Below are 15,512 nucleotides of genomic sequence, written 5' to 3' on the forward strand. Positions count from 1 at the left end.
GCACAGGAATTTTTGCACCTTTAAAAAGGGAGACTCTGGAACTGTGTTAATATGCGAAATGACCAACATACAAACAAGGAGAGGAGGAATTAGCTCCCAAAACAACCAAGGGAAGAGGCCAACAGTAGAAAGAGCACACTGAAGAGGACAAGGCTAAGTTAAGAAAACCAGCCATCTCAGACCACAAGCAGAGCCAGACTGGAAGGAGGGAAAATTTCTCCTGGAGAGGAGGTGAAAGGCCTTGAAGACGCTGCCTGTCTAATCCAGTAGGGGGAGCTATTCCACTCAGGAATGTGCTCCAGCTCTGTCCTTAGGAAGAAGTGCAATCTCCAACGAAGTATGGCATTAATGTTTTGAATTTATCCATTGAGTTCTATTAGCTCTCACTTCCTTCTCTGGGGATACTTAAAAAAACAAAACACCTTTCTTTTCATTTCTCTGAGTCTTTTCCACCATCCTCTTTACCCAGTCACACCATCCCATTCCCACTCAACTGTCAGATTGCAGGCATTGAGTACATTCAGGGATTGTTTGGTATTATTGGAGAGAGGTGGAGTTATTCCTTCTTAGTTCCTCTGTCCAAGTCTTCTCGCACTTCTGCAAAGCTCAAGGGTACCCCGAGTTTGCCAACGGCATCCTCCTGTGTGTGGCTTTCGCTATTTCCAGATAATTTGCAACAGCATTCAGATAACTGATTTGGAATTAGAATACAGGATGATGGAATCTCTTAACGCTTCCCCTGTGGATGTACAGTGAGACTCTTCTCTGACTACAGCGAGTTCAATCCTATTAGTCTACAAGAGGTGAAGCAATCAAAGGATTCCCATGCATCATAGTAGTTCAGCTGTATGCTCCCACATAACAACATTGGCTTGCCATTAGTCCTAGTGGGGCCTACCCCATTATATGCATGAAGCAAGGGATAAAGGCATCAGGCTCTCATCTCATAGCTGACATGCCCATGATCAGACTGTCTTCCTCTTTATCCTGTTCTTGAGGATCATGTAAATGGCACAAGGGTCCTCCATATTGGGCTGATTTTGTGCTGTGTGAGAGGACACTGGTATTTCTAACTCCACTGGCTTAAAAAGTTGTTGTTAAAAGGCTGCCTGCTTGATATACCAGTGATTCGTGACTGTCCTCTTTCCCCTTGACTGAAGAATTGTAATAGAGGCTCAGCATGAAATAACTAGCTGCGCAGAAAGGCAGATTTTTCCCACAGCTCAAGGGGGAAGCAATTGCTGCATCAATGCGCTGCAGACCCAACATCTCCCCCTTTCTAACCAATGTGACTAATGTAGGCCCAGACAGTGTTAACGTCACACCAGTCTTCAGTGCACCCAGAGAAGGTGCTTGCCAGCATTCCACAGCAATACCAAACAGGAACAAATATTTCACTTGCCAGCAGCCTAAAGAGTTGGCATCGTTTCAGAATAATGGATTCCTGTGAAATCCAATCCAGCCACTACTTGTACTGGTATAGTTAAGGCAGACAGAGAAGGCAATATGGAGTCTTCATGATGCATAGGGTGTGCCCTGGGTGGGGTGGGGGGGAGAGGAATTTTCCATCTAGCTTAAAGGAAGTAAACCATAGAAAAGTACTACAGAAAACTGCTAAGAAGAGTACTTCTGAATGTTGTAAAAGATTTATGGCCATCTGATCTATTTTGTAACATCTATTTCGGAAGATTAGGAACATAGGAATGATGTTCACTTGACATTTTGTGCTCTGATAGGGATATCAAACTCACAAGGGCACAGAGGTACAATCTGAGGTTTGTCCTTTCAAATACTCAGAAGTACGATCAGAAAGGGACTGGGTCCCTGCTTCTATCTATCTTTGAGCACGAAGGAGGTAGAAAATGGAGAATGAAATGTACAGTCCAATGCCTGTGGTCTCATAATGCTAAAACAAGGTTAACATAATTTCTGAATGAGACCAGTAACTACATCGAGTGTTCATGTGCTATTAAGACAGTTTCTAGGATGATTTGGTAGGGAGGCTGAATATAAACCATTTGGGGATTTTATACATTAGTGGCAGCTTGGTCAAACTGCATTCAACTGATTTCACTGTGATAGGACCAGAGGTGTTTATTCCCCTGAAAATATAAATATCAAGTTAATTTAAATTGCTCACAAACTTGCTTGGGGAGATTACTTGGGCATAGATGCCATAAGCTTTCAACTAACTCACATGGGCCAATTAATCCCTCTCACATTTCATATTTTAAAGGAACTTGAAAAAGTAGTTTCTAATGATGGCAGCAATCTCCAGAGCCAGCATAAATAGTCATGTCAACCTCCTTTTCAGTAAATTTAATCTCTCAAACACTGGAAAGGTTCCAACAGTCATTACAGATGAGTCAGAACCAGGAAATTCAACAGGGATAGGGTGGGAAGAAGATATGGATAATCTTTGAATTGACCTTTGGTCATTGGGCAGGGACAGTATGTTAAGTGGCAATACCTTGCTCTGGAAGCAAAGGACCCTCAACCAGCTTTAGCAATACAGAACTAGAAGTGGTCCTCAGTGAGAACATGCCTTGCATTCTAACTGGAAAGATGCATGTAGGCAATGAATGCACATCAGCTGCACATGAGGAATCCCGCTGCCAAAAACAACGGTACTGGGTCAGACTTGAGAAATAAAACCACTTTAAAGGAAAATATTATTACCAGACAGCATTCACTGTCATTAAAAAAAATGAAAGGGGAAAAATCATTATCTCTGAACAACTTTTGCTGTGAGAACCCACCACTGAAATACATTCCACTTTCTCCAAACAAACCTCATTTAATATGACTGGATACTTCACAAGTGTCTTCCTATGCAATTATGTATCTTTCCTTCCTGCTACTAATGCTTTAACATTTCTAAATGACACTGTATTCACAGCTCTGGAAATGATCCAGCACTTCTGTGCAGACATCAGGGAGCACAAGGGAACACTGTATCCTGTCTCTGCACCAGTCACAATTCACTGTCCACACAGGGGGACAAGAGGGTTAAGGATTGTCACATCACAAGCCTTGAATGGAGGAGGAGGAAAGAGAGATGGACAGACCTGTACTCAGCAGACTCCAGAATCCAGTACTGGTTGCATGGTTGTGCAGATGAAATTCCAACCACCTCCAGAGAATATATAAACCATCCGCCACATTTTACCAGCATGGGATGACCCTCCCTACAAGGTCTCCCAGTATGGGCTTTTTCTGCCTTATGAATGCTCATTATAAAGACACCTATTTCTTCACCAAACACCAGCTTACCGTCATAGTAGAATTTGACATTTTCAGGCACAGGTTCATATGGTGGTGCAAACACAGGGCCTTTGTGTTCCAAGAATTTCCACTTAATACCTTCAGGATAGCGCTCTTCTTCCCACCTTTAAAAAAAAGGGGTGGGGATGGGAGAGAGAAACATGTGCTCATTCAAATGCTATATGGATTCAAAATCTACAAATGGGGCATCATGAATGCTAAAATTAGTCAATTCAGCAAATTCAACAATCCATCCTTTCATTTACTCCATTTACTTCTTTCATTTTTATAATGCCTTTCTGCCAAGACACTCAATATAATTTAGCATATTAGAACAGGAAATGGTACAAAATATTCTCAGCTTCCTTGCCTCTGACTTCCCTGAGAGGATATAGGTCTTTCTTAAAAAGCCCCAGGGAAGGCTGGAGTGGGGCTGCCCCAAAAGTTCTCTTAGGACTTGGTGGTTATACTCTTCCTCACCTGGGCTTCCTCATTTCCACCTTCCCTCAGGGCACATGGGTTTTGTTTTGTTTCATTTATTCACACAAAACTTCTATTATATTTTAATCTAGAAAGCCAACCCGTTGTGCTACACACATTACCCATGTCTGCATTTATCACGCAGCACTTTCTGACCGCCTCACAAGGAAGGCAATATATTCCAGACTTCTTCACAACGAAGCTAGCATTGTTTTTATGTCAGTTTAGATGCATGTCTTATTTGTATACACCACTTGGGGTGTTAGTAAAAGCAACAAGGAGGAGAAATCCCCAGAGTAACCTGCACTAGGGTCAGTGACCTCTCCTGTGGTCAGAAGAGGGAAATGATGATTAATGTTGCTTGAGGTACAGAAATGGCACAGGCCAAACTCATCCCCACTTAGAAGTCTGCTGGGTTGTACTGGCAGCAGGGGATGACACTTTTCTGCAGTAACACTAAATCCAAACCTGAAAGGCTCAAATTCTCAGGTACTTGTCATGTCTCTACAGAAAAACCTGAAATAGGCATTTCCGGTACAGGGATTCGCAACGTATCACCAGTGAGCCGTATCTTTCTTCCTAGATTAACTTAGCAACTGACTTATGTGTTTCGTCTGTCTGTATTTCAAGCGGCAGAACTGAAGGTCACATAATATCTTACAGCAGAAGCAGGCACTGGGTAAAGGGCGGGTAGATGCTATTTTAAAAAAGTTTTGTTTTCATTGTGTGTAGAAACATACAGAGAGCAGAGATACTCATCAACTTTTTTCTATGGTGTATACCAGGCAGGAAGGGAGCGAGGAGGGGAGAGGACCTTTTAGCTTCCACTTTACTACTGTGTGGAAAGAGCTCTTAGCAACAGTTTTTAAGGTGTCCTGCAGCTATCACACACTGTGTGAAGTAGCTCCAAAAGAAATAGTGGTTGGATGGGGATACAGAAAGATCCTAAAAGATAAAAAGAAACATTGGAAGCAGCCCAAAGTATCATAAATTTCCTTCATGCTAGTTTCACCAGCTCTACCACTTGGAAAGAGTTGCTATGACTTAGACCTTAGCCATTTTCACCCCTGGCTATGTGGGAATACAGAGAGACTTTATCTACCACTACAACTAGTGCTGAGAATAATAGCTTGATTCCTCATATTACTTATCTGATAAGAAGGTTGGCATTACTCCTCTAAAATCTGATAGAAGGTTGGCATTACTCCTCTAAAACCCTAAACTCTAAAACCCAACCAAACAGGTTTCTTTTAAAACAACTGGCATCTCTCCATCCCCTCAATACCCCCTGGTCTTTCACTCTGTCAGATCTGCTTGAGGTGTGGGGGGGGGGCATCACCAGCTGAATTACATGCAAATTTCTGGGAGTTAATTGGGCAATGTGGGCTAACAGTTTTCATTTGAAAGCAGGATCACTTCAAAAGTGTGGCTGCTGTGCTCCACAGGGTACAAGGGTGGGAGTGGGCAATGGTAAGAACCAGCAAGAAAGCATGGATGAACAACTCTACATTAAGCTTGAGATATCTGCTTGGCCATGTGTTTGTTTTCCCCCTAGAACTCTATCGGCTGGTGTTAGGCTGCAAAACAGTGGTGGGAAGACATAGCAGCAATGGCCAATCGTGGCTCCCTGACATGTGCACATATTACAATACATTTTTTTAAAAAAAACTATTCCTTACATTTGTATTTTAAATTTTTAAGTACAGAAAAGTAAAGACAGAGTGCCCTGCATTGTAATGGGCAATGTGTTTCACGATGAAACACAGAAACAGGAAGCATAAAGCAAAGGAAAATTAGCAAAGGAAAAACCACAAGCTCTTCCTCAGAACTATTTTCTATTGAAACTGCCAACAAATTCTCAATGAAAACGATCCTTGGGTTTTGAAGCCATAAAGTATGTTTAAATATCTGCTGGAATGTTTTCACTTAATCAGTTTGTTGACACAGCCTCTCTCTAAGGAGTGTATCTCGAAACACTGGGAGTTGGTTAGCCAAAAGTACAGAACTAAAGAACAAACACCAAAAAGTTATTCAAAACACACTGCTGCACAAAATGCAATACACCATTACGAGACTGTTAGCACTGTGTCCATTTTAAGCAAAATTCAGGATCAAATCAGCCTTGATCCAGAAAACCGTGGAGGGATGCCATGCATGGAGTAAGGCCTTGAATTTTCAATCTTAGACAGTTGCTTTCACAGGCTTCTTTTAAAATTCCCCGTGGTATGAGGTAGGCTAATGCTCAGGAATGTTAGTTAAAAAAAGAAAAAGAAAAAAAAAGACTAGCTTTACATCGCTGCATATGCCTAAAAAGGTTGGCTTAGTTTGTGGACTGCAGCCTGTAAGGGTTAACGTTTTGAAGGAAGGCTAAGCAGCATGTTTGTAACACAAAAGCAAGAGTCATGAAGTTTTATAAAGAGTGATTCTCTTGCAAAAGGCATACTAGTTTGGAAAGTAAGAAAATAAGCAGAACTACAAAAAGTATTAATATGGTTCAAAGGAGGTAAGCTTTCAACTGTTAGATTCGTCAACTAAAGCTTCAGTGGATTAATTAGTAGAGTCCAACTTTAAAATTAGGTGCCAAGCTATTTTTTGCGGGGCTGGGAAATAGGAATGTTTCAAAAACCTTCCTTGGAAGTTTTAAGCAGGAGTTGGATGGCCATCTGTCATGGATGCTTTAGTTGAGATTCCTGCCTTGCAAGGAGTTCAACAAAATGACCCTCAAGGTCCCTTCCAATTCTAAGATTCTATGATTTCACTTGTTCTAAAATGATGCAGCAGTGTTTTCTATCCCTTGATAAAAAGGTGTAGACTGAGGAGGTCCACTTGCTAGTATAATTCAAGGGACCACTGGTCTGGCTACCTCAGCAACAGGGACACGCTCCCTTAGTCTAAGCAACTGCTAACTGGAAGAACAAAATGAAGATAAGAGCCCTGCTAGATCAGATTAAAAGCACCAGCCTGTTCCAGTGTATGGGAAACCCACAAGCAGAACCAGATTGCAGCAACACGGTTCACACTTGTGATTCCCAGCAACTGGTATAAATGAGAAAGGGCTAATAGTCCTTGATAGATTGATGCTCTGTGAACAATATCATGAATAATGAACAGTGGCTGTGAGCAGGTGTTTAAAAAGTGTACTTAAGTGAAGGGTAGAGGGCTTTTTGAACGAACATTTTCACTGCTCCTAACTGGCAATTTTTGCTGAGAAAATATAACTTTATGAAATCAACAAAGTGCTAGTTGTAAACTTCACTTAAGTTTTGTGATACTTTTGCTGCTAGTGAAATTGATATTAACAGAAAACAAAAAACTACCGCTAAACGTTCTAATAACAAATAGACATGCCACCTAATAATAAGAGAAGCAAAGGTTATGACTTCAGTACCTCAGGACTTCTAATAAAATGGATATTAAATTTTTGTTCCAATGATAAATAAATTGGTTGAAAGCCAATTATTAACCTAACAAATCCTTAACTAGCTGAGAGCTCAAACTGGGGTTTTCCTTTTCCCTCTAAAATGGAAGATAATCCTGTTTGCAGCTTTGAAGTCCAACCACAAAGAGTTTTCAGTCAGCATTTTTTCAGATGTAAGAGGAAGCAGCCAGCCACAGGCTGAAATATCAGAGGTGTGTTACCATTTCCATTTCTGCTCCTCTTCTTTTTTTGTTTTCTTCTTCTTCATGTCTCCTTCAGGAGGCTTCTTATCTTTGCTCTTTATTTTCTTGGGTTTGATATCCTGAAGAGAGATTTTTTTAAAGAGAGAGATGCTATACAGGGAGTAGTTTTACAAAATACTCTTACATTTAAAAACAAATAAATTTTGTAAGAAACCATTTGAAATGTGCTTCTCGCAAAAAGGCCCTTGGTCTGAATCAAACTACTTATTCAGTTTCCTACCAGTGGCAAGGAATTATCATCAATTAACATGCAGAGTGTATCATGGTATGACATAAATAAATTGGCAAAGCCATATACAGGAGGCTGAGAGAAGTGAAAGGACATTATGTAGAGAAAAAAAGGAGATGAGGACCACTTAGCCTAAGGATGGAGGAGTTGCAACTTTGTGGCGAGCAGAGCCCAGCCACCAGTATGCTCTCTGCATGAATCTAGCCAAAAATCAGGATCTCTACATACTGATCTTAACATGTACTCTAGATCGAGACATCATGTTTTTTTTTGGGTTATTGTTTTCAGATGAATGCTAAATTGGATATTCTAAGCAAAATAAAGTGTTCTTTCTCCACAGTTGTCTCCACAACCTGTTATTACCCCAGAGATCCAGAAAATATAAATTCAACCAAACCTCCTCTTCTTCCTGTTTCCGCTTCTTTGATTTTTTTATATCTTCAGTTTTTATCTTCTTGGGTTTGTAGTCGACACTGAAACAGATCCAACAATTGTAAACAAATCATTTATTTCCAGTCCCGGATTTTATTACTCTCACCCTCCACACACACATGTTGCTGCTGTGCTGCTTACAGCCTGCATTCCAAAAGCACCAACACCCCAATTCTTGTAGCTCAGATAAAACCTGCTGCTTGACTTTAAGTTATACGTTTCCTGAAGCCCCTTCCGTAAGAACAGATACAGCTACTTTCCAGCGTCTATAGACAAATGCCAGTTCTCTACCTGTGCTGCGTGCACACTGACAATATATACATGGCTGTTGAAGAATACAATCAAGAAATAAAATCTGCTATTTTTGTATTTGTTGACGCAACCTGTTGCCCCTCATTTGCACTGATCACTTTTCTTCTCTTTGCTGTTGCAGGACCAGGGGGCAGGGAGAGTTTAAACTCCCTTTGCAGCAGAAAGGGGTTACACTAGTAGGACGACTGATACTGGTCCTGACCCAGTGTGAATCCCAGGCACCTAGCGGTCCCAGATGGAGTAGCGGGATCCAGATGAGCACTGTGATACACACATCAGGTCCACAGTTGCTTCTATATTAACATCTCCCTTGCAGGATCAAGGCAATTCACTACAGAAGACAGCTGAGGTTCACAAAGTATTATTAACACTCACTATTCATTTGGTCCTTAACATTTTGTCTTACTCATTATTCTTTTGTTTTATAAAAGCATTTGTCAGCTACCTTTCAAAAGATCAAGGCCGCTTACATAAAATGAAAACAAACAAAAAACTGCGCTATTAGGAAAAAAAAGTAAACCCCCCAGAATGTGGCCCTCCCTCAAGGGTAATTAAAATCATTCACTTTTCACTGAGTGGAATGATGATGTCTGAGTGACAACTGATATCTGGAATGGGCAAAAGAACTTAAGCCCTTAAATCCACTGATCTCAATGGGTCTATTCTGAGTTATGACTTAGGCAAGATACTATAGTTGCTTGCTATAGACAGATGCAAATGTCCCATTTTCCCCGCTTTTCACTGTAGGTAATGTTCACAAGCTACTCACTCATCATCCTCTCGGGGTCTCTTTAGGGGCTTATAGTCTTCTTTGTAGTAGCCATCGTCATCCATTTCTTCCTTAATACGAGGTGGGCTAGACAGAAAAGGAAATGAGTTATTTAGTCAAGAACATGACTACTAAGCTTCAGCTTGTAGCCTGACTTCACCTACCACTGCAACCCACGCGAGGAGAACTCTCTCATTATCCCTGCCATATTTAGAGTTGAACAGGATGTGTGACTTTCATATAGTTTCAGCTAAACTGAAAATGTAACACCATATTGCAGGGCTGGTGGGGTTCTGCCCCTCAACCTCCCCCCCCCCCCAATTTTCGTGTCAGCAAAAAAGAAAATTAAAATAATCATGCTGGAAAGTAGATCCCAACACCCTGGTGGGGATACCAATAACTCCCCGCTTCTTAGCTGATCTGTGTATGGTTTCCTCCAAAATCCCCCCCCCCCATAACACCCTACTAGGTTTCTATATTCCTCCAGCTGTACCATTTTGGGAAGCTCTGATTTAAATTAAGGCTGCATAGAAAAATGAGAAAAAAATCCTACAACAATGGGACAATGGATTACAAATCCTGAACACAAACTTGTACATGTTAGCAAGTATTAAGTGTTAAAGATGTGTCAGATTCAAACTACTTGATTGCTTTTTAGTTACAACAATTCAAGTTTTAAAATTGTTTTAATAAATCTACTCTCCCCGAAATATCCACACACTGGATATTGGGATATTCCATAATATAAATTACTAGTTCTATTTTGTTTTACCTACAAGTATGCATGGCATTTTTGTACGGTGTGTGTGGGGGGTATTCATATTTAAAGAGAATCTGTAGCTTGCCCTTCCAGCGAAAACCATGGTGGGTCAAAGCATATAAAACAATGTAACAAAAAGTGGCTGTGTTCAAACATCATATTGACCCAGACTTCCTACCTTATCATGGTTTATCAGGAATAAACAGCATGCTAATGCAAGCTGCCTGATCTCACAGCTGGAAAAACTCAGCAGCGCTGGCAAATACACCTCTACAGTTACTGGGAACAAATGCATGCTGCTAAAGGAGCCATTTTGATGGAAGTCACTTTACAAAGCTACTCAGGAGACCACATTTCAGCCACTGAAAGCTAATTTATTGAGCTGACTCTAAAAATACTTTTTTCCAAAGGCAAAAATTCTGCAGCTATTTCGCAATGAAGATTGTGTTCTGTGGAATACAAAAGATCTTAGAGCTGCAGTCTGCTTGGATGTTTCAGTGCAGTGCAAACTCCACAAAACCCAAAACACTGCAGGCAATGAGGTCACCTTCTGCAGTGCCATCTCTCTTCTAAAAAGATGTAGCCTGATCTGCTTTCCACTTCAAATATCTAACACTGATAAGATCAGCTGGTAATACAAGACAGCAGAGTAAAATACTTGTACAAGGAATGCTAGTATTTAAAAGTACAAAGGCACTGCAGATTTTAAAGGCTGTGTTTTAAATCAATCCACCATCGTGCCTCAAAATGCAGGAGATTGCTGGAAACAGGCTGCACGATAGTGGAAAAGTCTGGTGTCAGTTCCACGAGGTATTTATGCTGAGCATAACTGCTGCTGGCTTTTTGACAAGAGGGTTTTACATTCTTAAGATTGCAGTTCCTAGAAATACCAAGAGGGGTCCTTGCTTTCTTCTACTAAGAATCAAGCAGTTTCTATATGCTTGAATACTGTTTTAGAAAGAGTGCACAGGAACAACAACTTTAGTTTGACCCTAAATTCCCAGTTCTTCTACCGAGCGTTTGATATTGATAGGGAACAACTTTAAAAGCCTATGTTATTTTAGAGTCTTTATCAGGGCCAAGAAAAGAGGATCCCAGAAGTCTCAGGGATCCCACTGAGAGAAATTCCACTCATCTTCAGGGTACAAGTCAAAACTAAAAATCTAACAGTCTTCTTCACACAAGGCTCCAGCTGCATACCTGGAGAAGCCATTTTCTTTTTCCTTCTTTATTTTCACTTCACCAGATGATTTACTCTGAAAACAGAAGTGAGAGCTGGTTAGTAAGCTATAAAAAGCACTGTCATATCTTCCCTGTTCATTCAAATGTAACTGACAAAAGACCCTTGTACCAGGAGCAAGTGCACCTCCAGCTATTCCTCAGAAATGCTTTCAGCATTATTGGATCCGGTCAATCTCCAATACGTGCTTTGTCCTGCTGTTTTCCTATCTATCTAGATGTTCTCCCGAAGTTTTTCCTTTTGTCTGGCCACAACTGTAGAATTTGCTATCAACTCCTTGGCTTATTTAGACAAGGCTTCTGCTTGTACTGTTACACTGCATAATTATGCACTTTGCCCAGACATGAATAGATGGGTAAGAAAATTATCAAGGTACTGTCTGTCCCTCTTCTGTCTGTCAAGGCTGGGCTAAGGTGTGCACCTGCATCGGTGCAATGTTTGTAATATCCTGCATCAAGTTACCTACAGAATCCCTCCTCATGTAGAACACAACGTGTGCTGAAGTTCGGCCTGTAGCTGCTATGAAGTTTAACATGACTTTTATTATGACAAGTTTACAACAGCCATTTAAACAGACGCACAGTGATGTCATCTAACACCTAATGCCACGGCTCTTATAGCCTTGAGTTTCTGCTGAAACTGCACGTGGGATCTGACTAGCAAAACAGCTTAAAAATGTCAAAAATGCGAAGCTGCTCGTGTCTTTATCCACAACAAAAGCCCAGTCCAAAGCAGTGCCATTCAGCCCCACCACCATCCTGTACCTTTTCTTCCTTTCGTTTCTCCTTGTCTCTATCTTTGTGTTTGTCTTTGTGTTTGTCGTGTTTCTCTGAACTGCCATCTTTGTGTTTGGTTTTCTCCTTCTCTTTGTGTTTCTTCTCCGAGGAATCTTTGTGCTCACTGGAAGATACAAGAGTCAGTTGGGACAGGATCGGTAGCAATTGACACGCCAAGCCCTAGAAAGTTCTCTATTAATATGAAGAATCACACAACTGTAGCAATAAGAAACATAGTAAAGTCAAGATGCCTCGGGGACACCACAGACTAATGCATTTTCGCCTGAAGGAGTTTCAACAATATATGTGCACTGTTCAGTACACCTTAAGCCCAGTACTAACATCTTGGCATTTATGCTTTTAACAGCAGACATTAACTGGAACCTTCAGTGGATTTGTCCCCCTACTGAGACGGGGTAAAAAGAAGACAAACCCTGTAGTTATAACACCAAACATCATATTTATGGCTCATATTGGTATTGATAAATTTATTAGGTGAGAGAAACAGAGGCACACAGCAATTAAGCAATGGGCTGTGGTTCACTCAATTCAGTCACTAGAAGAGCCAGAAACTGAGTTCAGGAGTTCTTTCATGTCTAGTTACATGCTTCTCCTGTTAGTGCATTTTAGAAACCAATGATGTTTGTGCCATATGACCTTCGCCAAGCCTCACTTCTTCCCTCTCCCCACTAGTGGCCTGTTTCACTTATGAGGGAGAGAACAAATGGAACGTATATTAAGGCTAAAAAAAATGATGGGTTTTCATTACATCAGAAAGAAAATGGTATATCTCTACAGTCATACCTCAGGATAAATATGCTTCAGGCTGAGCGCTTTCAGGTTGCGCTCTGTGGCGACCCGGAAGTAATGGAGTGTGTTACTTCCAGGTTTCGCCGCTCGCACAGACGGTCAAAATAACGTCACGTGCATGTGCGGAAACGGCGAAACGCGACCTGCGCAGACGCGTCTTATGTTCTGTTTGGGATGCGGCTGGGGCTCTGGAACGGATCCCGTTCGCATCCTGAGGTACCACTGTAATTCTATTCTAATGCCAAAATCAAAACAAAACCCAGTCTCTTTAGAAAGTGGTCCATTTCCCAATTAACTATTCAGTGGCTGCTTAGACCACAATAATCAGAATTAAACTTGTAGATTACAGAGATGAATTGTTGAAAAACCCTTGAAGATGTGGTATATCCTGCTAGGGAAAGATTTAAGGCTCATGTATGATTACATTATATCCAGGCACATGATAAAGAAAGCAGCTCTTAAGAGAACTCCAACACTGCATTTTGAGAAGTCAACTGCAGCCTTCTCCTATTACACTCATTAGGTTTCCTTACTTCATTATCCTGACCCTCTTGCCCCTCAATGACTCTGCAAACTAAGTACTCTGGATTCCCCTTTCATTCCTCCCACTTGCTAGTGCCACTCTATTTCTTATGGTTTGATTCTCAGCTCCCACAAGCCCTTCCAATGTGACTTACTGCTTCTTGAATCTGGAAAATTCTCAGTCCCTAATGTAGAGACACATACCACAATAAAGTCAAATAAGCAACTATATTTATTACATTTTTATTCTGCCCATATCCTAATAATATTTTAATGTACTTTTCTTGGTTTTAATGAATGTATGGTATAGTTTGTTTTTTGTAAAATTGATTTAAGTTGCCTGCAACAAGAAAAAGTATCTAATAAACTTAAATAACAACAACAATATAGAACAAGTGCCTCCACATATTTCAGCTCACTACCACTCTGAAAAGGTTAGACTAAGCAATAGTGATCTCCTCTGCTCATCAAATTAACTTCATGACCAAGTGGGGATTCGAACCTGGGTCTCCCCAGGTCTGGTTAAACACTATATAATACCAGCCTTCAATGTCATATACCTTCTCCAAATGCCCATAAAACATTTAGTCCTTTTAAAAATGGGATGCAATTTTTGAGTCACTTCATCATTTAAGTATTTAAGGCAAGAACCACTACATATAAAGAAATCATATTTACCAAATACAAAAAGATGGAATTTCTAATACAATCTTCTGTTCCCCACAGTGGCCAAGCTTTTTTGGTTCACATAATTTATTTCAACAATCCAACTTTCATAAAATGGAAAGCCCACTTGTTACAACATCTAACTCACTTAAACTGGCTAACAGTATTTTTATTTCACTTTTGTTTTATGCAGTTGTGATCCCCCCCCCCCTTTCATGAAAATGATGCTGAAAAGGTTAAGTTACATAACTTCATATCCAATAATCAGGTCTGACTTTTGCTGTCTGTTTGCCTGTTGCAAAGCAAGCAGATGCAGAATTAGGAATGCCTAAATGTCATCCGCTCCTTGCTTGGAGGACAGAGAATATACTTCTTTCTACCCATTCATGGTTTATTGTCTTGAGAAACTTGGGTTCCCAACCTCTATCGCTTCAAAAGAGAAAATAGGAAAGAGAAAAAGAAAAAATGTACAGGTGCTGTAAAGAATTAAGAGAGGATCAATACTAGCTTGGCTAAGTATGCTAGGTTATTAACCAATGTTAAGCCAGAGTTGTATGATGTAGTTTGGGTACAACAGGGAATAGGTTTAATGAAATTGTTTGATAGTGAAAAGGGAAGAGACCTCTTAAAACCATGGTTTATAAAACAATGGATAATCATCAAAACCTGGCCACTATGATGGAGGTTAATTGCTACTATGATGTGCTCCAACAGACATGGACACCAGCAAAAAGTAACAGTTTTTAATTGCAGGAACACAACAAATTTTTAGCCAGCTTTTAGTCATGGCACATTAAAGATTCTTCACATTTTTCTACTGCAAAAACATCCTCTGATCTTTTTTTCATTACTTCTACCTGAGTGTATTAGATACAACTGACACGAATTCTTGTCACCTGCAGCACTACAATCAGTTTCCCTACTTCAGTCACAAACACATGCACCCCACAGCTATACAAATTGACAAGTAAAAAAGACAGACACAGTAAGAACTTTCCTGGTAACAAATACCTATTTAGAGAACATACACATATGAAATGTCACCACAAGCAAACTTCTCAACAGGAAAAAAAAAGAGAGATTTAATTTGCATGACAGCAGAAAATAGGAAAAAACCACCAACAAATGGTATGTGTCTCTGAAGAAAAAACTCACAGACCAGTGCAGCTTCTAATAAGTGAAGGTAAGCAAATGTGTCATTTAACTTAATATCGTTTTGTAATCAGACAAGAACTATTTGGAGCACCTCACATCAAGACATAAGCCCTCATTTTAAATGCCTGTTTGTTATGAATAAGATTGGTAAACTAGCTTATGTGCCCCCCCCCCAAAAAAAAAGATTGCCATCCTGTGAAAGAGAGAACATAATTCCCATTTGACAGGTGGGAAATGGATGACATGGGGATGGCAACCTGGATCATACGTCAGCCTGAGATCAGGCAATACAATTGACTCAAATCTACACTGCAGTCCAGTCCTTACTTTAAAAAGCATGTTCAGCATGTGCAAACAATCTCCTGCTGGCACAGACAAAAACTGTTCACCTAACAACTAATAAGGTGGTGTTTTGC

The 15,512-nt window shown here is 40.4% G+C and overlaps 1 protein-coding gene across 1 annotated transcript in view; it reads right to left on the reverse strand.

Annotated features, from left to right (window-relative positions):
• The window catches only part of TOP1 (DNA topoisomerase I), a 73,167-nt gene that overhangs the window by 17,490 nt on the left and 40,165 nt on the right, over positions 1–15,512 (reverse strand). Inside the window, exons 4-9 of the mRNA XM_083508061.1 lie at positions 11,932–12,067; positions 11,128–11,183; positions 9,168–9,254; positions 8,052–8,127; positions 7,384–7,484; positions 3,274–3,389 (exon numbers count right to left, since the gene is read on the reverse strand). Coding sequence (XP_083364187.1) covers positions 3,274–3,389; positions 7,384–7,484; positions 8,052–8,127; positions 9,168–9,254; positions 11,128–11,183; positions 11,932–12,067 — 572 coding nt within the window. The remainder of the gene's footprint in view (positions 1–3,273; positions 3,390–7,383; positions 7,485–8,051; positions 8,128–9,167; positions 9,255–11,127; positions 11,184–11,931; positions 12,068–15,512) is intronic.

This window comes from Podarcis liolepis, assembly GCF_965112155.1.
Source record: "Podarcis liolepis genome assembly, chromosome: 6".
Taxonomy (NCBI): Eukaryota; Metazoa; Chordata; class Lepidosauria; order Squamata; family Lacertidae; genus Podarcis; species Podarcis liolepis.